Genomic DNA, 25464 nt, shown 5'->3' with positions numbered 1-25464 from the left:
TTCCTTTTTGAAGCTGGATTGTTTTTGATGTCTTCGGCGAAGGCCTCTTCTTGCTCCAGCTTGATAATAAAGATTTCTGCTTCATTAGTTCTTGGCTGAAATCCCTTGGATTCTCTGACAAATCTCTTGAGTCTTGCGACAGCTCTCACTGCCCTGGACCAGTCAGAAAACTTAGAGAAGCGGTTCACCAGGGAACTTTCTTTCTTAGTGTTGACTGTGTGAACATGAACCTTGCGATGTTCAGGATCTTTTTTTTCCACTTCTCCCACCTTCTCTTCACACAGAAGGTTCGGCTGGAACAGAAAGTCAGGTCCTTTAAGCCAGTTATACTCTTTGAGTTGAACTGCAATCAGACCCCTTGAGGCGTAGTCGGCTGGGTTATTTTCAGAGCTAACATGTCGCCATTGTTCAGGGTTGGTGCTAGATCTTAGGCGCTGGACTTCTCTTTTCAGCTGAATTGCTGGCTGTACAGCAGATGTTACTTGTCGCACTATGATTCTGTGACTAGTTCCTATTGTGTCACAGTAGTTTTTTGCTGGATTCGAGCCGCCGATGATACTCCAGCCAAGATCCGTCCTCTGTGCATAAGGGATGATTGTCATCACCGGATAGGATCTCTCTTGGAATGAAGGCCTGTTGACAGTCATACCCGATTAGAAGACTTACTTCGCAAGACCTACTTCCGCTTTGATAACGACGTCTGCCCACGTTGTGCTTCACAGTACGTCACAAAAAAGGCAGTACTACCAACACACAACGAGCAAACATTGGTTCCGAGGCACCAAACCACAGAAACTCACATTCATGCAGTGGCAAACACAACACAAACTGCCTTCTAAACCATGCTACACTTCAAGTACTTTGATATAACATGAAACAAAGTACTTATTTATTAGGGTCTGAGACCAGAGGTCGGCACAGACCCTATTGTAATCGCAAGCGAAGCGAGCGACAACGCTGCCAAACATACACAAAACAGCCGGTCCAAACCTCAAGAGCTCTACATTAAATCAGTGGTGTCATCATATGTCGTATGCAACGCATCCCTCGCCATAAAACACGGTTTTCTCATATCTCCAAACGGCCCCAGACTTCATATGATTGATAACGATGCCATCCTCAAGAGACCTAGGCCTATTTTGGGGTGTCACCACAAGTGGTTACCATGGCGACAGATCACTCGTCATGTTTATGTTACAGCCGTAACTCCCATGTACATTCTACGATTGGCCTGAAATTTCCCACGTTTGCTAAAGGCCAAGTCCTCGAGACACCTTTGCGATGCGGCGACGTGCGGACAACATTGGACCTGCGCCGAACGTCGAAAACCCGCTCATCGATGCTCGCAGATTTAATTTAACTTATTATTAAATGAATTATATCTTAAATGAGGCAACTTTGTTATGTCATTTACATTATCTATGTACTGTGTTCCAGAGATATCAACTGAAATTAGCATGCTAACTGACTATTCATGGCCAGTGCTGTCTTGTAATACCACTTGTTCCCCTAGAGGCGACAGTGAGTAACTGTAGAACTCTGAAATGAGAAAGCTGAATCCAAACGCCACAACCATTTTAAACATATTTTTGGGAAATTACTTTATTCAAATTCCATTATCCCCCATTGTATTGATATAGCGGGACTTTTTCAATGAACAGACAACTCATTTTCAGTTTAAGATTCTCGATATTTGACAGGTAATAAGAATCAGAAAAATCATAATCACTTTTATTGCCAAGTAGGTTTACACTGACAATGAATTTGATTGGTTGTACAATGGTAATAATTTATTCACAGTAAGATACAGGAAAAATAAATACAAATCCATTTCACACAGCTCTTAAATTGCATTTAATAGAATGCCCAAAAAAATGTAGATTTGCCTATTGTTATTAATCACATAAAATACTCTCTCCAAAAGTATTCTGACCTAAATTAAACCAAAACCAAAAGTTATTTCCACCACAATGTAAATGATTCATACAACTTAAACTACAATGAATTACTTTTATTTGGGTAAAATTTTGAATACAGTACAATAACTTGTAACTGACTATTTAGACTGTAATATTTCTTCTGTTATTTAGTGAGTACTTCTTCCACCGCTGAAGAGAACTGGATACAGCGTCGGAGGCGAGGCCCCTATACTAGGGCTGAACGATTATGGAAAATAATCTAATTGCGATTTTTCGCGCCAATATTGCGATTGCGATGCGATATGCGATTATTTTTTAAGGACTTTGTCTTCTGTATTATTGACAAGCAAAACATCATATAGTATGGCCAATACTATATTACATTCATTTTAAACTGTTCTTTCCTGGAAGACATACCTCTGTTATGATGACATGAGTTTGCATGAATGATGACTGACAACTAATTCAATCAAAACAGTATATTTGAACATACACAATAGTATATTTTGAGTAGTAACATCTCTGAGCATAGTATAGTAACATCTGAGCATAAAGTGCTGACAAGGAACCCTGGTGTAAACATTAAAATGAAAGTCAGTACAATGTGCAGAAATATATATATATATATAAAAAAACAATCTGTGGCTTTACCACACTCGACTTTCGACATCTGTGAACTGCTAGAAAGTCATTAAATTAAAAATAATATTAAATAAATAAAACTAGTCAGTAACATTACACATAAAGTGCAAACATAATATAGCAATTGTATACACACACAAACACACCTTTAAATTAAAACTGGCTGAACATCTTGATTATCTGCAGTAACAGTTACACAGCACAAACTAAAGTGCACAATGAGTATGGCTCTGCCAGCCATAATCATCATAGCTCAAGGTTTTTTGCTAGGAAGACCAGCATATCAACTTTTGCTGGCTTTAAGGATGAGCGAGTGCAAGTCACTATATTCCCTCCAGTGCTGAACAAACGCTCTGAGGGGGCACTTGTGGCTGGCACACATAGATATTTGCGGGCCATCTTGCACAGCCTTTGAAAGTGAATGTTGTGCACCTTCCACCAGGCTAAGGGATCATCCTCTCAACAGGTAACTATTCAACTCTGCCTCCACGACATCTTCAAGTGGCAGAGGCAAAGCTGAAGAGGCCACACTGGTTTTAAAAAGACTACCAAGAGACTTCTTTGCCTTTCCCCCAGAGGCCTGTGCACTTGGAGAATTTTGAGCGGTTTCAGTGCGAGACCCCTTCTCCTGCCAGATGGGAAAAGAGACATTAGTTTTGCAGTTAGCTTATATATACCTATTATAGTATGTGTTTGTGGAAAAATTATTTTCAAGGATTAACCTGATTATGTGTACGTCTTGCTGATTCCACCATTTCTGTCTTCAGTCGGGCCTTAATGGCAGGAAGGTTGTCTGCGCTGATGTATTGCGTTTTGAACCTAGGGTCCATGAAAGACGCAACATCCAAAAGCTCCTGGGTGATGAGGTCACTATACTTGTCGTTGAGGTAAGCCAGGACCTTGGTTTTAATTGATCTAGTCAGATCAGTGTCCTCAGCATCTTCAGCCAAGACTGATGTTGCCAGAAGATGGAGAACTGGCTTGAGGTAGGAGATGCTCACATACTCCTCTCCAGAAAGAGCATCAGTAAATTCGGAGAGAGGATGCAGTGCCTTATGAATGGACTTCAACACGGCAGCATCCTGCCAGGTTGGGATGAGGGGGCGTGCATGTCGGTCACCTGACAATACCTTTGATATGGCTGTCATCTGTTCCAGCACTCTGGCAATCATTTTCTCTTTGGACCCCCATCTTGTAGGGCACTCAGTAATGAGAGAGTGCTCAGGAAGCTTAAGCTCCTTCTGTGCCTCAGTGAGCGCTGCCTTTTTCTTCCAACTGTGGGAGAAGTGCCCCACCAACTTCGTGCACTGCCCTATTGCTCTGGATACTCTATCATCTTTGATTGCATTTTCTGGAGGAAAAAAAAATTAAGTAAAAAAGTAAAATTAGTGTAACTCAAACAATTGCAGTTGTGTGATACAAGGTTTCACCATTTCTCTCTCTCTCTCAAATTTGCTTTATTAGCATGACTATGGGAACAGTGTTGCCAAAGCTATTGTTACATACATCATGACATACAAGAACATCAGACCATAAGACAAAAACAAAAAAGAAAATACATAAGGAGAGGTGGGTACATCAGCGTTGGGTTGACATAACATAACTAGAATTAACAGCATTAAAGAACAAGGGAAATAATAGTGTGGTGTGTGTTTGTGGGAGAGAGTGATACACAGGCGCGTGCATGCACACACACGCACACGCACACACACACACACACACACTCTCTCTCTCTCTCAGCAGAAACTTACCAATAGCAAGATGTAATCTGTGTCCGAAACACTGGAGTCTGGTCCATTCGTTCAGCTGTGCTGCTTTCACCATATTTGACGCGTTGTCCGTCGTTATGCAGAGAAGGTTGTCTTCAGTGAGATCCCAGCACGCAAGCCCCTCTCTCAGGCCAGCAGCAATGTTTTCGCCTGTGTGGTCTCCGGGGAAGTAGGCCGTTTGAAGGCTGCGAGCTTCGAGGTGGAGGTCTTCAGAGATATAATGGACCGTAAGGCTTTGATAAGGCTCCGCTGTACGGCTTGACCACATGTCTGTTGTAGCCGCAAAAAACTCCACAGCCTTCAAGTCCGCTGCTACTTTCTGCCTACATCAGTGCTCGAATTACGTGGGAGCCAGAGGGAGCCGAGCTCCCGTACACTATAGCCAAAGAGAGATTGCCATACACCAAAATGACGCCGATCATGACAGTTAATGAGCTTAATGGTGCAACAGTGGGCCCTGCACACCGCTCCGATCACTCCTGTGCTGCTATTGTGAAACATATAGCAGATGAAATGAAAAGAAGACTTGTTTCCCATGTCTTGAAACTCGACTCACGTATCAGCATAACGTTGGATGAAAGCACTGTGCATGGACGCTCCTATATGATTATCTACATGAGGTGCGATGTAACAGGTAATGGAGACGTAGAGAATGTGTCTTTGGACATTGTTGAGTTGGAAAAAGGAGATGCAGGATCTCTTTACAATGCGTTAAAAGACAGTCTTCAAAATGTGGGGATAGAGGCAGAATTTCTTAAGAGGAACTTCATCAGCATAGCCACAGACGGAGCCGCTGTCCTTACCGGTAGGCATACAGGACTCATTGAAAGACTTAAACAAGACTTCCCTCGACTGCAGGATGTACATTGCCTGGCACACCGATTAGAACTAGCTGTTAATGATTCTTTGAAGGCTGTGGCTGGGTGCAACCATTTTGACATTTTTATTTCAAAGCTTCATAGTCTGTATCACCAATCCACCAAAAACGCACGGGAGCTTGAAAATGCTGCTAGGGAACTAAACATGCAGATTTTAAAAATAGGCAAAGTCTTCACAATCAGGTGGGTGGCAAGCAGTTTCCGGACAGTTAAAGCTGTGGTGAAAGATTTTCCTGTTTTGGCACAGCACTTTACAATGGCCAGCGAAGATGCCTCGCGCAACGGTGTGGAGAGGGCGAAGTATGGTGGCCTACTCAAGCATCTGACATCTACTGGCTTCCTCTCCGATTTGGCAGTGATGAAAGATGTGCTTCGTGAACTGCAGGGGCTCTCATTGAGACTACAGAGAAGGGACACGTCTCTGGTGGATGGCAGCAGACAAATCCATCAAACCATCGAGATACTGTCTGCTATGAAAGAAGATGCCGGTAAAACGGAATCCAAGATTCGCGCAGGCATAGCAAGTGGTCGGTTCAAAGGCGTTGTGCTTAGGGAAACGCAGCCTAAGATTAATAAACCCCAGTTTTATCAGTCCATCCTTGATAATCTCAGATCACGTCTTCCTGACAGTGAACTTATTGCCATGCTCAAGCCTCTAGATCAGCACTTTTGGCCTGCAGAGAGGTCAGACCTAATGCTATTTGGAGAGCGCGAAGTGGGGAGATTCGCAAAACTCCTCTGTGAATCTTCTACCGAGGCTATCGAGGAATTCCGAGATTGGAAGCTTCAAGGTTCTCAGGGGAATACTCTTAAGAAACTTATCGTCGCATGCCGCACTATACTCCCGACCTCAGCGGAGTGTGAGAGGGGTTTCTCGGCTTGCAATGACACAGACGATAAAACTAGGAACGGACTGCGTGCAGCGAGCCTCACTGCCCTGCTATTCATTGACTTGAATGGACCTCCTATTGAGAAATTCAACCCCGTGCCGTTTGCCCACTCATGGATTAAGAGTGGCCACCGGACATCAGCATCATGGATTCCTGGGCGCAGGCCCCAGCCAGCTGAGAGCAGGGCAGTTTGGTCTCTTTTGTCTCCGTAAAGCCCAACAAACATGATCAGAGCATCGAACTGAATTGTTACATGATGGGTGAGTTTTGTCTATATATGCGTTCATTGGGTTACATTATTTGACAAGTCCTGAGAATGTCATGTTTGCTGTTGAACTTGTGCTTTCTTCTATGTTGTTTGACAAAGCCATAGTATGACTCCCTCCCAAGCACAGTCAGACACCAGTGGTTTTCTTATAAACGGGTTTTATGAAGTCTTCTCCCCATCCAACCGTGAAAACTAAAACACGGTATGAAACACATAGTACAAAACGCTAACGAGTTAGCAAACATACACAAAAATAACATACATTGAAAGCAAATGACAAACGGACAAAATACCTCTTTGGCTGCATGCACAGAAAGGAAATCTTCTTCTTTTATAACACTTTTCTCCTCCAAAAGGCATTAACTAATCTTATAATGACCTCTTATAACTCTTAAACGTGTGTGTCACTACAGTACGTACATCTTCTCTGTCTCTATTTCGAGCTCTCTCCTGGCTCCGCCGAGGCTTCAAAATAAAAGTCCTACACATGAAATCATTTACTATCGGAAACCCTTAACAAATTATACAGCAACAGTTACACTCCCACCAAATCACACAACCATACTGTGAGATTTCCTTACACATATTGTTACACTTTGACCTTTACATTAAACATTTCCTGTTATTAACCACAAATATGGAATGTCAGGATAAACATTAAACCTCTTGCACAAAATGCAAAGATAAACATTATACTTCTTACATATAATGAAGATAAAAATTAGAAATATTAAACCTGTTCTGCTTCAAGCAGAGTGACCAACTTATGCACAGGTCTCTCTAAGAAAACTGTCTTAGTTGTGGATTTACCCTTTAAATTGAATGTAGTGTCACTAACTAACAATCTGACCTTTCTAACCCTATCATCTGACCCTGGATAAACTTCTGTTACTCTGGCCAGCTTCCATTCATTACGTGGGGCTTGACCATCTTGCAAAAACACAATGTCGTTCACTTTTAGGTTTCTTCTGTTCTTTTGTCACTTCTGTCTTGGTTGTAAACTCAAAAGATATTCCTTTTTTCCATCTAATCCAAAATTCATTGGCTAAATATTGGACTCGACGCCACCTCTTTTGAAGATAAAGATCTTCCTTGATAAATTCTCCAGGTGGAGGAAGAATGATTGTGGACTTTCATTCTGTAGGTTGAGGGTGTGGTTTCCAGATTGCCATGCTCCCACCATAGGAATCTTAAGTAATCCTGGTCTTCCATTTTCACATGAAACTGATGAAACATCCTTTCGATGTCACACATCACTGCGATCGAGCCTTTTCGGAATCTACACAGGACACCCACTAACATGTTTGTCAGGTCAGGTCCGGTGAGTAGATGATCGTTAAGAGAAGTTTCTTGAAATTTGGCAGAACAATCAAATACAACACGAATTTTCCCTGGTTTTTGCGGATGATAAACTCCATGGTGTGGAATATACCAAGCCGGGGTGTTGTCAATTTCCTCCTCAGGCACTTTCTCTGCATCGCCACGTGAAATGATGTCGTTCATGAAGTTCACGTAATCCTTGCAGTAAGCTTCATTCTTCATTAGTCTCTTTTGAAGACAATTTAGACGATGTGTTGCACATATCTTGTTGTTCGGTAGTTTCGGTCTTTCCTGTTTGAACGGTAATGGCATTTCGTAGTGTCCATCCTCCTTTTGTGTAATGTTTTCTCTTATCGTTGACAGGAACTTGAGATCGTCTTGAGACACAGGATCCTCTTCTCCAGCTCTTTCTGAGAAGTCTGACTCGAGGACCTTTAGGATGTCTGAGGGGGTGACTTCTTTGACTTTGGTTCTATTCACATAGTGTACTTCTTTTTTCAGACTGACGGAGGGGTTAACTCCTGGTGTCACTTGCCTCACTACTATGCGATGGCTGATTCCGATGGCATCTCCATAATCTACAGAGGCTTTCCCATGACCGACAATGCTCCACCCAAGGTCTGTGCGCTGTGCATAAGGCTCATTTTCTTTGCCAGAAACAACTTCTCGTGGGAGTAAGGCTTGTGAGCAGTTGTACCCAATGAGCAGACCTACTTCACAGTCTTGTAAAGGTGCCACATCATCTTGGAGGTGTTCTAGATGGGACCAAGCTTTGGCAGTTTTAGCTGTTGGAATGTGAGTTCTGTTGGCGGGAATGAAGTCACGTGTGTAGGTTGGTGGTAAATAGATCTTCTTGTTGGAGTAAAAGCCACGGACTTGAAGGTTGTTTACTCTCTGAGAGCTTACCAGTGTTGTTCTTGAAGTCATTGTAGAAAGTTTTAACTTGACTTGCTCTTTGTCGGCCTCCAAAGCATTAGCTACTTCACTGAGAACAAAGGTTGTGTCACTTTGTGAATCCAAAAGAGCATATGTAAGTACTTCTTGTGCTGGTTGAGCTGCAGATGACAGCCAGACTGGAATTATTGCAGACGTTTGTTTGTTAGTTTCATCAAGGATTACTCTATTTGATGTAGCTACTGCCACTGTTTCATGTTGTGTGGCTTGGGGCCTTTCCCTACTCCTTTCCTGATGTGTAGTTGACCTGTCTTGGCTTAAGCTTTGCTTGACTTGTGGTGCTCTGTCTCTTTCCTCATGCAGACAAGTAGGATGGCGCTTGTTGCATGTGTCGCAAATGCTCCTTTTGTTGCAACTCTTTGAGAGGTGACCGGGCTTAAGGCAACCGAAGCACAGCTTTTCAGCTTGGACAAACTTGACTCTGTCTGAGATTGCTTTTTCCACAAACTTCCTGCATTTGAGCAAAGTGTGCCCAATCTTCTCACAGAAAGTGCAGGTTTGCACAGTCTCTTCATTGGAGCTTGTAGTCAGTGTCTTTGCTGTAATACTTTGATATCTTTGTTGTTTTGGCCTTTCAATTTCACCTTGTTTCAGTGAGTGCAATGATGTAACCGGGTTGCACGCAATTTTCGCTTCTCTTATCAGAAATTCAACAAACTGACTAAAGGAGGGGAACTTGCTGCTTTTCTCGTCAACTTTTATGACCTTCCGATTCCATCTTGCAGTTAACCAGTCTGGTAATTTTGACAGTATTTTTCTGTTTTCATTGCAGTCATTTAGAATCTCCAATGCTTTGATGTGGACCATGGCAGCCTCGCAACTTCTGAGAAAATCAACAAACTCTCTGAGCTCAAAGCTCTCTTTTGTGCCGATCCTGGGCCATGCTTGGAGTTTGTCTCTGTATGCCTTTGCAACTGTAAATGGGTCTCCATATCTTTCCTCCAAAAGCTTCCATGCAGACACATAGGCAGATTCAGTCCCAAGTAGGAAGTACCCATCTAGTGCACTCTTGGCTTGTCCACTTACATATCTACGGAGGTAGTATATCTTCTCTTTCTCATTAATATTCTTCTGGTCTATCAAAATTTGGAAAGAAAGCTTCCAGTCACTGTATATCAATGGATCGCCACTGAATACTGATGGTTCAGGAACTGGTATTCTGTTGGCACTTAAAGCATCTGCCAGGATCTTGACAAGCTCTTGTGTGCTTTCACTCGTGGAGGAAGTGACGGCTTGAGGGGCAGGAAACACAGGCAGGGGCAGGTGTCTTGGGGGGCTCCGTGGCTGGTTATCTGCAACCAACCGATGGCCTAGGATGTCTTTTGGCTCTTGATTGTACACTTGCATTCTTGCTTGCGCTGCACTGAGCTCCTTCATGGCCTCCAACTGCTTTATTCTTCTCCGTCTTTCCTCAAGAGTTCTTTGTATAGCCATATGCTCTTCTTCCAGCTTAGCTTTCATTTCAGCATCCTCTTCTTCTTTCTTTATTCTTCGCTTCACCTCTTCTGCTTCTTGTTCTAAGCGACGCTTTAGAGCTGCGGCCTCTTGAGCAGCAATCTTCCTTTTAACCTCTTCCTCCAGGCGCTGTATTTCCAACTGTTCTCTTTCTTGTTCTTGCAACACTTCCAGAACAGCTTGGCTTGCAGCAGCGTCAGCGGCAGCTTCTTGATGTTTCACAGAAGACCTATTTGAATGCACTGAGGCAACCTTTAAGATAGAGGGGACAGTTCCGAATTCGCTAATGCTTGAGTCCCAAAGAGAGCCTGCATCTGGCCAACCTTGTTCTTCTCCCTCTGGCGTCTTCCCACTAAACCGATTTGAGGCTTTGGACACGATGAAGCTGGAAATCTCTACACACAAATCCACTCTTCGACGTGTGTCTTGGTCTGGTGTTGTAACTCCGCGCAGCTCTTCATAAGCACGCTGGACATCTGCACAAAGGCCTCTGACGTCACCAATGATATCATGAAGCAGACTGTCTTCTAATGAATCTGATAATTGTGATAATGCTTGCTTAGCTTGTTTAACTTGTGTTCTCCATTTTTGGTTAATGTAATTAAATCTTTGTTGCAGTGCTTTAATTTTCGTATCTTGCATTTCTTTGCCTTTCTCTGTTAGATTACGGACTCGTTCACCGCGTCTTGGCTGATGCACTTCCTCTTGCTGAGCTTCAGTGTCTCTAGCTTGATCTTTGGCTGGCTCATTCTCACTATCCCTAACATTATCCCTTACCTGGATTCGAGACTCACTACCCTCTGCCATTATCAAAATGTCTTGAACAGTTTACATGTAAATTGTAAATAAAACTAAAACTCAGAAGTATAATAAATGTCTAGATGAATTGCTAAAGCTTACTCAAATATGTATAAAATGTGTGTACCTGCAGTGTCTTAATATTTAAACTGAAAAAATAATCATTAGCTATGATCATAAATAGCAGTAAAGTCAGTGGGTATTTTACACCTAAATAATTCAAAATGCACTTAGAAAATGTACAAATAAACCTTGGTTCCCTTGGAACACTAATTGAGAACTTAAATATCAAATGGCAAATAGCCTTCACTTAGTATTACCACTTTACACACACTTTAAATTTGTATATTAGAAATTCAAAACGAAAAAGTATGTAGCATACAACTTTAAGCCTTTAGCTTCTTAAACCTGGCTATACAGTAAATGGCAAGATTCAGTTGAACTTGCTGAACAAATAAGTTGCATTCACCACTCACACAACAGTGCTTCAATGTTAGCATCCAAATAAACATTTAAGCAAACTTTGTAAAGCCCTCTTCTTAGCCCACTCTTATTAGTGTCCAAGTTCTTATGGCATTGCATATAAACGATTGCTAAATGAGTGTGTGTGTGCGTCTTCATTTGTGTGAAAGTGCGTGATATCGACTCATCTGCCAGTCCTTCGACGAACGTTCCAAGCACCGTAGCCACCGTAGCCACCACGTTGAGATTAGCTTGCTAGTCTTGGGCCTTCTTGCTGCTTCGCCCACTCGCGTCGACGAACAGTCAGAGTTTTCACTATGACTCCCTCCCAAGCACAGTCAGACACCAGTGGTTTTCTTATAAACGGGTTTTATGAAGTCTTCTCCCCATCCAACCGTGAAAACTAAAACACGGTATGAAACACATAGTACAAAACGCTAACGAGTTAGCAAACATACACAAAAATAACATACATTGAAAGCAAATGACAAACGGACAAAATACCTCTTTGGCTGCATGCACAGAAAGGAAATCTTCTTCTTTTATAACACTTTTCTCCTCCAAAAGGCATTAACTAATCTTATAATGACCTCTTATAACTCTTAAACGTGTGTGTCACTACAGTACGTACATCTTCTCTGTCTCTATTTCGAGCTCTCTCCTGGCTCCGCCGAGGCTTCAAAATAAAAGTCCTACACATGAAATCATTTACTATCGGAAACCCTTAACAAATTATACAGCAACAGTTACACATAGGCTACATAATGCATAACAGTTCACAGTCTAGCCTGTCCCTAAACTGAAATTCAAAAGAATATGTTTAATCTATTTCCGTAAAGCCCAACACGGTCAAACATGATCAGAGCATCGAACTGAATTGTTAGGCCTACATGATGCGAGTGTTTTGTCTATATATGCGTTCATTGGGTTACATGATTTGACAAGTGCTGAGAATGTCTGTTGAAGTTGCGCTTTCTTCTATGTTGTTTGACAAAGCCAATATAGGCTACATAATGCATAAGTTCACAGTCTAGCTAAACTGAAATTCAAAAGAATATGTTTAATCTATGTATTTGTATGTATTGCGATATTGGAATGAAATATGGACAATCAATAATATGTTTAAATGAAATGGAACCGATTTCTGTAAAACAAACCCCAAAAAATCTGTCTGTTGTGTTGTGCGTGTGTTACGTGTGTAAGTTGTGTCTACCGTGCGCAAAAGCGCCATTCGCACCTATTCGCGGCTATTTAATTGACATGTTAGGTTATGGGGGGGGGGGGCGGGGAGTCCAACTTGTTTTTATAAAATAGAGAGACCCCCTTGAAGACAAAAACCTAATTCGAGCACTGCCTACACTGCATATGTAGCTCCGGAAGGGCAGTCTGACTAAAATACGTGCGGGAGGGCATTTTGTACCTCTTATCCAGCGTAGTTACCAAATTATTGAACCCAAGCTTGGTCACCGTATTGACGGCCATCATGTCTTTCGCGATGCATTGGGTTACTGCTTTGGTAATTTCCGTGTGCCGCTTTGAACTGCGTTCATATGGCGTAACACCTTCAAACAGTTCGGTCAGTGATCCTTGCCGATTAACTTTACTAGGATTATTCTGCACACTGCTTGATTTTGTAGCCATACATCTATCATACACTGTTTTGTGCTGCGTTTTTAGGTGCTGGTACAAATTGGTAGTGTTGCCCCGTGATGTACCAACTCTGACCAGGCAGGTTTTACACAGTACCTGACTCTGTGCAACATCTTCTTTCTTAAAACCGAAATAGTCCCACACGACTGATGTGTATTTCCTCTTTGAAACTAGCCCCGCAGGGTCTGGTTCTGTTGAGCCTGAGGCCATTGCGTAGGTTACAGCTAGCTTTGCTTGCGAGTTCTCTCCGGTAGACTGTTTCAAAACTTTGCTCCCTGTGTCACGTGACCAGAGTGCAGCCTCTGTGGTTAGACAATCTCGTTTTACTCCCACATATCACGTGAACAGAGTATAATCGCAGCCTTTCTTTATAATGTTGATATTGCAAATGCGATATATCGTTCAGCCCTACCCTATACCCATACGAACACCTTCCCATTGACTTGCATTGTCAGTAAGTCAACAGGAGAGCTTTTGTGGGCCCAAAGGAGGGCACCGACAGACCTGAGAATTGAGAAAGAAAGTGGAAGTGAGAGAGAGAGAGGGAGAGGGAGAGGGAGAGGGAGAGAGAGAGAGAGAGAGAGAGAAACAAATGAGCAAATTGGATCACTCAAAACCGAAGAAACATGACAGTGACACTGAATGCACAACCGTAATCTTTGCCCTGAAGCAGAGAAAAAAAGATACTCACCTCGTCTTGCAGCTGTGGCTTTGAGATATTCCAGACATTTGGCCTTGTGTCCTTGCACCTGTTCGTGATGTGCTTGTTTCAGCCTCATCCCCGTAGGGCTCTTCCACACTTTTGCCCAGTACTCCTCGGTCTGCACAAAAGACATTATCAAAAAACATTTGTCAGTGCCCACTGGTGATCAACTATCCGGTTCAGCAAACACAAAGCTGTCTGTTCCCAGCTATTTTACTATAACTTCTCACCATGTCTCTGAAGGCCTCCCCTTTGTAGTATGTCTTGGATGCTGGATAGCTTATTCCCTCTTCAACTAGCTGCTTCAGGTCTGAAGCCACCAAATGCAGCTCCTCTCCATCGTAGGCATACAGCTTCTCGTCCTCACAGGTCATTAGAACGAGCTCGTCGGATGGGCAGGAGGTCCCCTCCACTACACCTACAACCTGCATTCGTACTATCTCAGGGAGATAGAATTTCCCCCACTCATTTACTACCTTGTGCTCCCCGCTGTAAATGGTGTCTTTCAGGGGTCCTATCTTCAATGTGGCGCCAGCTGGTTTTTTTAATTCAAATATGTTGTGTCTACACTTTTTGGACACAAGATCTGAAACCCATTCCAGGTAATCTGTAAATGCAACACATGCCGAACAAAAGACATTTGAAATAGGTTACATCAAGGTTTTTTATGACATGTGAGGCAAGAAGAGTGTTATCTAATCAACCACACAAATATTCTCTTTAGTTCTATCTTATTTCACCTTTTTCCTGTCTGTTCTGTGTGAACAGCAGCACTTCTGACCTGAATGGAAGAAAAGACAAAAAAAGGTTTCCCAATTATTGGCTGCGAGTTAATCAGTGAGCTCCATTTCTCCCACATTTATTTACACAATTGTGAAGAGACTCTTGATTCAGCTACGACTTCAGTACATGTTCAACAGCCATGAAGCCCAATGCCTGTGTGACTTGAAATCTGTTTTTCAGTATCAACCCTGTCTTTCTCTTTTTCTCCCCAGGACTGCGAGTCGGTTAAAGTCATGGCTCATATACTCCTCCACACATCTTGGATTTATTCTCCTGGAGACACAGCAAATGTTTGCTCCGCCTTGGTTCATCTCTGTTCAGATGATGTTGGGACGTCTATGGCCCAGTGGTCTTTTACCAATCGAAGGGTTGGTGGTTTGATCCCCGCCTCTTTGGTCAACATGTTGAGGTGTCCTTGGGCGAGATACTGAACCCCAAATGGCTCCTGGTGGCATGGTTAATGGTGACTGTGTTTGAATAGGCGAGTGCTGACGTGTTTAAAACTCGCTTTGACTGGTCGCAAAGAATCGAAAATCTATATAAAATCAGTCCATTTGTTACCTGCTCTTGTGTGGGAGTGTAGTCTTCCATCTTTCCAGTATGTTGGCAATGAAAATCTTATATCCCATGCTCCTCCAACAACTCAACATACACAGTGCAAATAAGATAAATAAAATAATGCAAAAATTAGGCAAGAATAAAATGTATAATATATATGTATGTGTGTACTATAAACAGAGCTCAGGAGTTCAGCAGTCTTATAGCCTGTGGTATAAAACTGTCTCTGAGTCTGGTGGTCTTGGTCCGGATGCTGCGGTACCGTCTGCCAGACGGCAGCAGAGAGAACAGATTGTTGCTGGGGTGATGGGGGTCCTTTATTATCCTACCGACCTTCTTCCTACACCGCTGGGTGTAGAGGTCCTCCATGGATGGCAGCTACGTCCTGGTGATGTGCTGAGCAGTTTTCACCACCCTCTTTAGAGTCCATGTCAGGTCCTCACTGATGTTAACCCCGAGGAACCTGAAGCTGCTGACTTTCTCCACAGGAGTCCCGTCGATTGTGATGGGTGTGTGTGCCTCTCTCTGCCTCTTCCTGTAGTCCACAATCAGCTCCTTTGTTTTGCTGACATTGAGATGGAGGTTGTTGTCCTGGCACCAAGATGTCAGGGCTCTGACCTCCTCTCTGTACGCCGTCTCTTCGCCGTCTGTGATCAGGCCGATGACGGTCGTGTCGTCAGCAAACTTGATGATGGTGTTGGAGCTTTGTGAGGCCACGCAGTCGTGCGTGAACAGGGAGTAGAGGAGAGGGCTGAGCACACAACCCTGAGGGGCTCCGGTGTTGAGGGTCAAGGTGGAGGATGTGATGTTCCCCATCCGCACTGCCTGGGATCTGCCCGTCAGGAAGCTCAGGATCCAGTCACAGAGGGCGCTGTTGAGCCCGAGGTCCCTGAGCTTAATGATGAGCCTCTGGTCCAGGTGGGAGAGGGCAGTGTGGAGGGTGAGGGAGATGGCATCATCCATGGACCTGTTTGGCCTATAAGCAAACTGCAGGGGGTCCAGTGAGTCAGGGAGGGAGGAGGTGATAAAAGTGTTGACTAACCGCTCAAAGCACTTCATGATGATGGAGGTGAGTGCAACTGGGTGGTATTGAAGCAGATGGGTTTTGTCTTTTTGGGGACAGGGACAATGATGCACTCTTTAAAACATGTGGGGACTACCGACTGGAGCAGTGACCTATTGAAAATATCTGTGAACACATCTGCCAGCAGAACTGCACACACCTTGAGAGCACGGCCAGGGATGCCATCAGGTCCAGGAGCCCTGTGTGTGTTGATCCTTTTCAGAGATCTACACACATCTGCACTGGTTAAAACTGGTCTCCATTCAGCTGTGTTCTATAGAATTGAAGCAACCGAGGCGACGCCATCTTTGAAAATTTGGAGCCAGTTCGAAGTACGCTTGCGCAGTAGAATCTGAAGCATGCGCAGTGAAGAGGAGGTCGCGATCAGACCCGCCCACTCATCGAGTGAAACACGCCCCTTATCGAGTGAAACACGCCCCCTTCTCCGTCCGTTCCCCACCACACACACAGGCCGAGTCCGACTCTCTGGGGCTAAACTGGCTGAAACTACAGTGCCCAGTTCGGTCTGGGTATTTGGATTTTCTCCGGTAAGTGTAACGTATGTAAAACAAACCTCTTGTCTGTGTTTGTGAAATACACCTCAGACAGCTTATATTTTTTGATTGTAGACACCAGTTTACCAGCTAATAACTTAATTGACATTACCGTTAACGTTAGATAGCATAGAAGCTAACCTTCATAGTAGCGATAGCTAGTTGGTGATACATAAAATAAACTGACAATATACTGACAATGATTAGACTAGTTCTATCTTTAAATTAATAATGCATAGTACCGCTGAATGCTGAGGTAAATTAACCTGGTAACGTAACGTAACAGATTGCCAACTAGATCGCTATTCCTGGCACAATGTCAAATAAGATACATAAATAATAACAATAATAACCATCCTTCTACCTAATGTCACTAAGAATAATGTTATTTGTTAATTTCACCTCATGTATTTCACAGAGCACGTCAAACACCCTCATCGCAAAGCCAGCTGTGACAGCTGTCATTAAATATTCAGCCTAGAATATTTAAACGTTAACGTTAACTTTTTTCTCATTAGAAATCTCGATGTTTCGAGCGTCTTCAACATACAAATCTATCTGTTTTTCGTTGGTATATGACCATAATCCTTTCAAGGATGTCCGAAAATCTATAGATTACTGTCAAATTAAGTTAACTTTCTAACGTTAGCGGCTAAGCTATCGCTACCGTCATTTTAATGAGTTCGCTAGCTAATATTAAGTTAATATTCACTTACCGAAAAAACTGCACAGAGCTCCCCTGAGATGGCCTGTTAGTACAATCAACAGCACAACACGACATGACTGTCAATATATAAATGTAAAGTAATAACAGCAAATAAAACCAATATGAGTTGCCTGACAAAAGAACACCACTACAGCCGAGCCTACAGCTACTCTGAATGAAATGAAATGTTGAAGGAGGTTGCAAGCGGCTGCACTGTCAATCAAAGTGTAACCACGCCCCTTTTATATTTATTAAAATAACATTAAAGAAAATAATTTCTCGGGAAAAAGAAAAATGGTGTGATGTGAAGCACCTTGAAAGCTATTTTTTCGAATAAAAAGTTGTGGATGCAAAATTTGTTTTAGGTGAGAAAAGTGACATAGAAAGTTGGTTACTTGCCCATTGAAAATACATGGGAATGGGCGGAGCTACGCATTGTACTGCAGCCAGCCACCAGGGGGCTCTGGACTAGCGCTTGCTTCACTTTTAACGGACGAACCTCTGTCCATCAATATATACAGTCTATGGTATGGCCCGAAAGGGGTGGTTCTATAAAACATGTTTGTATTTTAAGATCGCTCTCTCTTTTGTTCCGGACCGCCAGGCAGTAACTACTGCTGAGCTCCACTCAGTCAGCGGCCTGTGGACGCGTGTACCGGGCTATTGAGCCACAGCTGTGAAACTTTTGTAAAACCTACTGCTGCATCCTTTTATTAAATACTCCTTTTAAAACTCATAAGAGGAACTTCACTTCGTTTTCTTTTAAATCGACTCCTGGACTTCGAATAAAATAATATTTCTTACAATAGCAAAATTGCAAATCTTCTTTGAACCACATTCTTCACTCCAAACTCTCAAAGACACTCGTAATAAAAGGTGTAGAAATCATTTTAAATTCAGGTTGTAAATAGGTTCTGGCATTTTCTTTTATAGACACATTTTGCTTTTCAAAATGAAGTTGCTTCACATGTAACGTAGTTGATATTCAACATAGTTACACGATTGACTGAAACAAGATAACAGGAAAGACTGCGTACCAAAGTAAGGTGTTGTATGCCATAGTTGTTTTAAACCCCGCCCCCACAGAAAAGAAAAGTACTTACTTGCTCTCCGGGCTGTTCTCCACCCTAGTTTTCTGTTACAAGGAAAACGAAATAATGCATTGTTAACAGTGGTTAAAGAAATCTAAATCAAACGTTTACTCATAACAACACTATTGCAGAATTTGGGTATTTTTCGGAAACACTACGAAATACATCGAATCAACAGAGACTATCGACTCTAATGAGTAAAAATGTTAATACAAAAAATATATAAAATAATAGTTATATATAAACTTGTATGTATTATAAAGGATAAATAGCATTACAAAATGTTGGCTGAGCTAATATGGGATAGCTGATCTATTATTGCATTTAATGTTGCACAAAAAATGTGCATATTTACAATTTTAAGAGTCAGTTTCATTTAACTCCATCTAGCTAATTAATAAATGCATAATTTGTTTCCCATCATAGTGGTACTCACTTTAAGGACAACTGGACAATCTTCCTTTTTGGATGGGAGGCTTTGTTTCAGTGGTTTAGTGCGCTGAATGGAAAAGGGCAGCGCTGGTGGAGCTCTCACTGCAGTCATTGTGTCCTTGGGCAAGCCTCCTCCTGTGTGGATTGTCCATAGTATTATGCAAGCCACTTTGGGTAAAAGCCTCTAACAACTAACCAGTAATTTAATGTAAAAAATTGGGGAGAATGTTTTTGGAGTAGGCCTATGGTAAATCTGTGTACAGATACGTTGCTAAATTCAAATCGGTAAGAAACACATTTTTTTAAAAAAGTAAAAACATGAAATCTGAGTTCTGAGATGAAGAATAAAACTAAAAAGTATTTTTGAATAAACAAAAATAAGCACTTTTATTTTAAATAATGGAAATTTCCCAGATTATTTTTAATGAAAATATTGTTCAGCATCATTTCAATGTTAATAGTATAACATTGTTATGTTAAATGTAACTTTGAAGTAATTGTTCCTAAAACATAAATATTCAAAAGTTGATCCCTCACATTTTTATTAAATGGATTGAAAAACAATTTCACAGATATTGAAAGTATTCCAAAAGTGTTTGAGTTACACAGAAGGACAGATGTTCCTATAAATAAAACACATGTTCAGTTTATTAATCCGAATCGTTTGGATTTGTACGATAAATACTCGTTATGTATTTGTCCCTCTACGCATTATATATACACCCCAGCAACCAGCAGGAAAACATTTGCCTTTGCATTTCCTTTAACGACAGACCCAACAGCCTGTTCTCTTTTAATTCCTCACAAACGTACTAACACATTGGCAATGTTTTATCTGAATACAATGTTAAGCAGCCTAAACCTATATGCGTATACATAAAAATAAATCAAAACAGTAACACCTGTTGTACATATTCCACGTTAATGTTAGCCTACACAATTGTTTTACAAAGACACCTCAAACTGAAGTAAGTATCCGAAAGGGTGAGATAAATCAAACAAACGGAAATAATGATTACCCAAATAGTAGATCGAAACCTGTGCTCTCGATGTGGATTAAGAACTTTTTCGCATTCAGAGCGACTTTTAACTGCTCCCTCTTCCGGGTGTTACCTGCTTCTTTATGACACAGTGGTTTGGTTAGACATGCAAAGATAACACATGGGGAGTAATGATGTGCGCTCCAGAGGAAGATAGTAATCGCATATTTTAGTCTACTGGAGGGCCAACATTAGCCACTGTTTAAGATATAACGTGTCCTGTTATGAGCTCTGCTGCTAATCTGTCACACGATCAAAATATCGGTTTAGTTATTGACGGATTCAAACGTGCCGGATCGATCATTCAAAACACAAAACGTTCCCAAGACACACACCACGTTTCATAACCACCTTAGTGAAGTAGACAAGGAGGTTCAACCTTATTTCTATCAAAAAAACATAGCTGCACAACATCTATCTGCAGGGACCGTCTACTAAGTGCAACACCGACCAATTATAAAACAATCATCTTCCCCTACTGGTTGAACTACATCATACATTTTGAATGTATACATTAATTTGCATTAAGGTTTATAAAAAAGTGCATTTGCCTAATTTTGGTAATTATTATTATTATTATTAATTTATTTTCAATATTATTGGCAGAAGGGGAATATAAAGGTTTTTGAAATGTTCCTTGTCCCTGTGAATATACATGTTGTACATGTGTTTTGTAAATAAACATTACATTGTCAGAAGCTTCAAAAAATATTAGACTACTCTAACATTGAGGATTGTGTTAATTATTCTCATGAAATAACTATAGACAAAATCTACTGATCCAGACTCCAGTCCAGTCGGTGGCAGTAGTGAACCTATTTGTTGGTTGCCAACTGCAAATAAACCCCAAAGAAGAAGATGACAAACTGATTATACCTGAAAAGAGCTTTACACCGTTTTTAATGATTGTATTTTGTAACTTTTATTTCGGTCAAATGTAAACTGTTATGTTATTTTATTTTATGAAAAAAAAAACAGTGCTACAAGTGTTGTTAAACAAATAAGTAATTGTGGGAATAACACAGTGCGCATGCGTACTGTATAAGCGGAACCCGTAAGTGCGTCAACCGGAAGCTGTAACGTCCTTTCTGCTCCCGGACTGCCATCATGGTGAGTTCGCCATCAGAGTTGTAGCGTTTTTTTGTCGAATTTCTTTTTATATATCTAATTTAACTGGAATAACGACAACAATGTGCAATGTTAACACACTTACACGTATATGTATGGATCGTTTTATGTGGTTATGGGGTTTTATTCCAAGTTTTGACGCTATATGTGTAAGATCGGTCGGTTACAACGTGGTCCGTCCGGGGAGAGGCCTGCTCGCTTTATCGGACTAATTACACGTGTTTTGTCTCGGCAACATCGATAAATATCGTCTGCATGCCATGTTTATTTTACATTTGAAGACATGTTATACCTTATCGTGGAAATCTGATTCAACGTAGTCCCATGGTAGCGGGATGCCAGTCGTTAGCAGACACATTAGCTAGCTACATTAGCTTGTTTGCAACGTTATCAACTGCGGTTTAACCAAAGGTGGCTAAAAGTCAAGTACAGTGAGTCCCCCATCCCTACCAAATGAACTGTTGTGTTGACCCAGAAATATACTCTCTCTGATTTGAGTGTCTTCAATTAAAGGCGAATCTTGTACTTTGCAAAAACTTGGGATAAACAAAGTATTTATCTATTTTAAATTATACGTTCCAGAGTGTAGGAGTACTGTAACAAGTAAAAGTCCTGCATTCAAACGTTACTCAAGTAAAAGTACAAAAGTAGTAGCATCTATAAAGTACCAAAGGTTGAAGTACTCATTATGCAAAGTTGTGTATTTCAGAATAATATCTCTGATATGTTTTATAATTATTGATCATTAAAGTGTTCTCAGAGCTGCTAAAGGTGCAGCTAGTTTAGAGACTTGTATACTGCAGGGTATCTTGTGAATTTACTCCAGGTGGAACTAAGTCTTATTTAAGGGTCGATTATATTTCACATTAGTAACTAAAGGTATTAAACAGTAGAGTAAAAGTGCACGATTCACCTGTAAAATGTAGTGGGGTTGAAGAATACTGTACTTGAGTAAAAATACTTGGTTAATTTGCACCACTGGTTAAACTGAGACTACCCACGTTGACATGTAAAAGCCTCCTTTTGAGTTTCAATATTTTGTGATGTGTGTTTCTCAGGTGTTCAAACGCTTTGTTGAGATCGGCCGTGTTGCCTACATCTCTTTCGGACCCCATGCTGGCAAGCTGGTGGCCATCGTAGACGTCATCGACCAAAACAGGGTGAGTTCCCCCTGGGAGATCTTTGTTTAAACGGTGTTAATTTTGGTATTGTTTGTATTGATTTTTTATTTGTGCATTGTGTTTTTCTTTTTTAGGCCCTTGTTGATGGTCCCTGCACAGGTGTGAAGAGGCAATCCATGCCCTTCAAGTGCATGCAGCTTACAGACTACGTCATCAAAGTACCTCACAGGTGAGAAGGAACACAGTCATATTCTTAAAACTAAAACACTTTCCCAGGGTAGCTACACAAGATCTTAAGCATTTCTGAAAATCACTCAAGGATCACTTAGAAGCAGTATCTTATAAGGGGTCTGTCATTGTGGTCACTAGGGCTTCACTATACTATGTTTTGTCTCTGCGATAGTTAGTTCAAAAGGAAGCAGTAGAAAACAACATACTGTTTAGTTTAAGACAGTTTTCTATTTTTAATTCTATAAGCTGTTTGTGATATAGCAGTATACTGGGAACACCGCGGTTGCAGAGCTAAGTACTCTGAATTCATAATTGCAAATTTGACAGCGTTATTGCATACGTACCTGGTAACGTGCATCCCAAGTGATGAACATTTGTTCAACGCTGTACTGCGAACGTTTACAGGTCCAGTGAGATTACCTTGACTACAATTCTATTTCTTAAAAAAATAAAAACTCCCCAGTGCCGACTTTAAAGAACCGTTGAGGGCCATCATCAACATGAATTAGGTGTCCTGTTGTTGGTTTATAAAGCTTGATTAATCCCTCTTGTGTCAGTACTGACTGTTTGTATTCATTCACAGTGCCCGTCAGAAGTTTGTGAGGAAAGCCTGGGAGAAGGCTGAAGTCACCCAGAAGTGGTCGGAAAGCAGCTGGGCCAAGAAGATCGAGGCAAGACAGAAGGTAAGGCGATGTTTTCCTCCCTGGTCATTATGAACATACAAGACATTAAAAGGGTTTTTATAAGTCATGGTGTTTCAGCAGGGGCTTTCTTGGCTTTTAAAGTATTGATTTGCCTCCGCCAGTGAGGTGATGTTGCCCCAGGCGATTGGGTCTGTTTGACAGCAGGAGTACAAACGTTACTTTTATGCCATGAAACTTTTTGAAGGATGTTTTATGGGTAAAGGAAGAGTTGTATGCATGATTTCTTCACTTTGAACACTGCTAAAACGGGCAAAGCCTTGGCAGAGGTCTTCGACTCCTAATATTCCTTCAAATGTAATGAGTTACAGCTGGTGTTGGCAATTTCTAAAAGGTTGCTTGGACTGATAGTTGAGGTTTTGTTTAGCGGTATCAGGCTTTTTGTTAAATGTTTCTGTTGCTGTCCAAAACTGATATTTTAAGATCTGTTTGTGGTGGGAAAAGTTATTTATATAGTTAAAAGCATTATATCTTTACCAGTATTTTCATAATAGATTGCAATGTTTCTCCAGGAAAAAAAAGCAAACTAGTCAGAATCCACTACCTCGTTACTAACATAGCTGGAAGTACATTCAGCTGGTGAGTGCAGCCACAGTTTTACCATACAATGGTTTGAAAAACGTCTTTTCTCTCTCTCCAACTGCGCTATATTCTACTGTATTTAACATGGAGGGTACGTTTGTGTGAGGCTGACCTGTCACAGTTTATTTCCCTGAAGTTTAGGCTTGTGTTTCACAAATCAGCTTCCATTTATGTTTAGAGGCAGATGGCCTTCCATTTCACCAGCTGTAGGGGTCTCTCGATTGGTTAACGTGTCTTATTTATAACATTAAAGCAAACCGACTCCTTATCAGTGCACATGTCCATCCTTAAAACAGTTGTGGTACGTTAAGCTGTGACAAGAATAAACCTCTCTGGATGTTTCCCTGACCTTTTTCTCTTTATTTTTGCAGAGAGCAAAGATGTGCGACTTTGACCGCTACAAGGTGATGAAGGCCAAGAGGATGGTAAGTGCAACCGATTGAGGGAGCTTTGTGTGTGGTCTGAATGGCCTTTTTTAAAGTCTCATTAATTACACAATTGTAATGGTTAAATGTAAAATGGACTATTGTTGATCGGTGAGGCCAGACTTGTATTGCATCCTGGCAGCAGACTGACTAAACAGCTGCAGCTAATCGAACTAATGATGGGTCTGGTGATTTGAATTGCTCCAGAGAGCAAGCATTGACAACAGTTTGTCCCTGTCGATGCTCAGTCTTTGGCCCACGAATGAAGAGGGGTTATTAATTCCCATTAGTCCAAGTGTGTAGAACAGTGATCCTACATCAGTCATTGAGCGTTTTTTTTAACTGATTCACTTTTTGTCTCTGCAGAGGAACAAGATCATCAAGCATGAGGTGAAGAAGCTCCAGAAGGAGGCAGCAAAGAAGTGAACAGTGCCCACAAAATAAATCTCCTGTTCAATTGTTCATCTGCGTGTTGTCTTTTCTTTGCCCTCTTAGAAAAACATGTAATGGCTCAGTTAGAGATTTACTGTCCTTCTGTCATTCATTGTCAACGAGTGACTGCTAAATGTCAACTCCCTGAGGCGTACATTAAATGGACAAACTTAGGAGTGTGAAGTGAGCAGGGGAATGAAGTATAAACACAAGGCAATATGCAGGCACCCTTTTTAGTCCGTTAGCACTATGGTTCCGATGTGTGCAGTGCTGTGGTGTTCTGTTAAAATATGTTTAATATATTGCTTCTGTTTCAGGAGTTTAATAACCAAGAGGCCCAAGTATGTTTATCTAACCGTCCACATGTCACTCGGTTCAGACACTACATTTAGGAAGGTGCTGTACTCAAAATATGTATGGCATTTGATTGCCAACTACAGCCAACTTCCATCCATCTTTTTAATTATCCATGAGATGCAAAAAGTAACTTGAGTTGAACCTAAATTGTACTTCAACTACCTTTTTTCTTTTATTATTATTCATCCAGACACATTTTTATGTTTGGCTCAGAATTTGTGTTTTGCTTTGAGGGAATAGAGGCATTTCTGATTTGAAGTCAGATTTCCCTGCTGGTTTTCTCCCTTCTACACATCTATAAACTCTGTTCAGTATTAATGCACATGTTCAGGCCATAGGTGCATCAGCAGTTCAGTTCTATGCTCTTTTTTTTTGTGTAAGTGTGCATGGGTAAATACCTATTCACATGAAGAGATAGTTAAAGTGCTAATAAATATTGAGTAATCTATAAAGAACGTATAGAAATGTAATTAACTAGAGGTGTAGACATCTAAATATGTTTTAGATACAAGCATCAAAGGATAACATTTCTTAAACACTGCTAGATATTTT

At 41.3% G+C, this 25464-nt stretch overlaps 3 protein-coding genes across 5 annotated transcripts; 1 reads left to right on the top strand and 2 right to left on the bottom strand.

Moving 5' to 3' along the window:
* Nucleotides 1–1584: 1584 nt before the first annotated feature.
* LOC134874923 (E3 SUMO-protein ligase ZBED1-like) lies at nucleotides 1585–13418 on the bottom strand. Of its 2 annotated transcripts, none has more exons than XR_010167142.1 (3): nucleotides 4313–13418; nucleotides 3284–3912; nucleotides 1585–3189 (listed from the first exon to the last, which is right to left on the bottom strand). XR_010167142.1 is itself a non-coding variant. In XM_063899217.1 (3 exons), exons 1-3 carry the CDS (start codon nucleotides 4596–4598, stop codon nucleotides 3013–3015), a joined length of 1092 nt encoding a protein of 363 aa, XP_063755287.1. In that variant the 5' UTR covers nucleotides 4599–7401; the 3' UTR covers nucleotides 1585–3012. The 2 variants fall into 2 exon arrangements, 1 of the variants encoding a protein (XP_063755287.1); XM_063899217.1 differs by having other exon boundaries at nucleotides 4313–7401.
* On the bottom strand, nucleotides 1585–20066 carry LOC134874939 (uncharacterized). 2 transcript variants are annotated; one of them, XM_063899241.1, is made up of 9 exons: nucleotides 19915–20066; nucleotides 18900–19030; nucleotides 18476–18507; nucleotides 17383–17415; nucleotides 14449–14489; nucleotides 13939–14315; nucleotides 13697–13826; nucleotides 13425–13509; nucleotides 1585–2151 (listed from the first exon to the last, which is right to left on the bottom strand). In XM_063899241.1, the coding sequence occupies exons 2-8, from the start codon at nucleotides 19005–19007 to the stop codon at nucleotides 13457–13459; spliced, it is 774 nt and encodes a 257-aa protein (XP_063755311.1). In that variant the 5' UTR covers nucleotides 19008–19030; nucleotides 19915–20066; the 3' UTR covers nucleotides 1585–2151; nucleotides 13425–13456. The 2 variants fall into 2 exon arrangements, with proteins under 2 accessions (XP_063755311.1, XP_063755313.1); XM_063899243.1 differs by lacking the exon at nucleotides 17383–17415.
* Nucleotides 20067–20933: 867 nt separating this feature from the next.
* rpl14 (ribosomal protein L14) lies at nucleotides 20934–24585 on the top strand. Its single transcript, XM_063899247.1, has 6 exons — nucleotides 20934–21045; nucleotides 22122–22223; nucleotides 22319–22413; nucleotides 22999–23098; nucleotides 24070–24123; nucleotides 24490–24585. Exons 1-6 carry the CDS (start codon nucleotides 21043–21045, stop codon nucleotides 24547–24549), a joined length of 414 nt encoding a protein of 137 aa, XP_063755317.1. The 5' UTR covers nucleotides 20934–21042; the 3' UTR covers nucleotides 24550–24585.
* Nucleotides 24586–25464: the final 879 nt, after the last annotated feature.

The sequence above is a fragment of the Eleginops maclovinus genome, chromosome 13 (genome assembly GCF_036324505.1).
Source record: "Eleginops maclovinus isolate JMC-PN-2008 ecotype Puerto Natales chromosome 13, JC_Emac_rtc_rv5, whole genome shotgun sequence".
NCBI lineage: Eukaryota > Metazoa > Chordata > Actinopteri > Perciformes > Eleginopidae > Eleginops > Eleginops maclovinus.
This window is presented reverse-complemented; position numbering and strand designations above follow the sequence as displayed.

Bases quoted from the DNA above. Each gene is read 5' to 3' on its own strand.
- LOC134874923 (XM_063899217.1), bottom strand. From the start codon at position 4,598: ATGTGGTCAAGCCGTACAGCGGAGCCTTATCAAAGCCTTACGGTCCAT. The intron at 3,913-4,312 runs GTAAGTTTCTGC...TTTTTCCTCCAG, and splicing joins CAGATTACATCTTGCTATTG to AAAATGCAATCAAAGATGAT. The intron at 3,190-3,283 runs GTTAATCCTTGA...CCCATCTGGCAG, and splicing joins CAAGACGTACACATAATCAG to GAGAAGGGGTCTCGCACTGA.
- LOC134874939 (XM_063899241.1), bottom strand. From the start codon at position 19,007: ATGACTGCAGTGAGAGCTCCACCAGCGCTGCCCTTTTCCATTCAGCGC. The intron at 14,490-17,382 runs GTAAGTGAATAT...TCTTCCATTCAG, and splicing joins AGCTCTGTGCAGTTTTTTCG to GTCAGAAGTGCTGCTGTTCA. The intron at 13,827-13,938 runs GTGAGAAGTTAT...TCTTTTGTGCAG, and splicing joins GGGAGGCCTTCAGAGACATG to ACCGAGGAGTACTGGGCAAA.
- rpl14 (XM_063899247.1), top strand. The intron at 22,224-22,318 runs GTGAGTTCCCCC...TTTCTTTTTTAG, and splicing joins ACGTCATCGACCAAAACAGG to GCCCTTGTTGATGGTCCCTG. The intron at 23,099-24,069 runs GTAAGGCGATGT...TTATTTTTGCAG, and splicing joins AGATCGAGGCAAGACAGAAG to AGAGCAAAGATGTGCGACTT.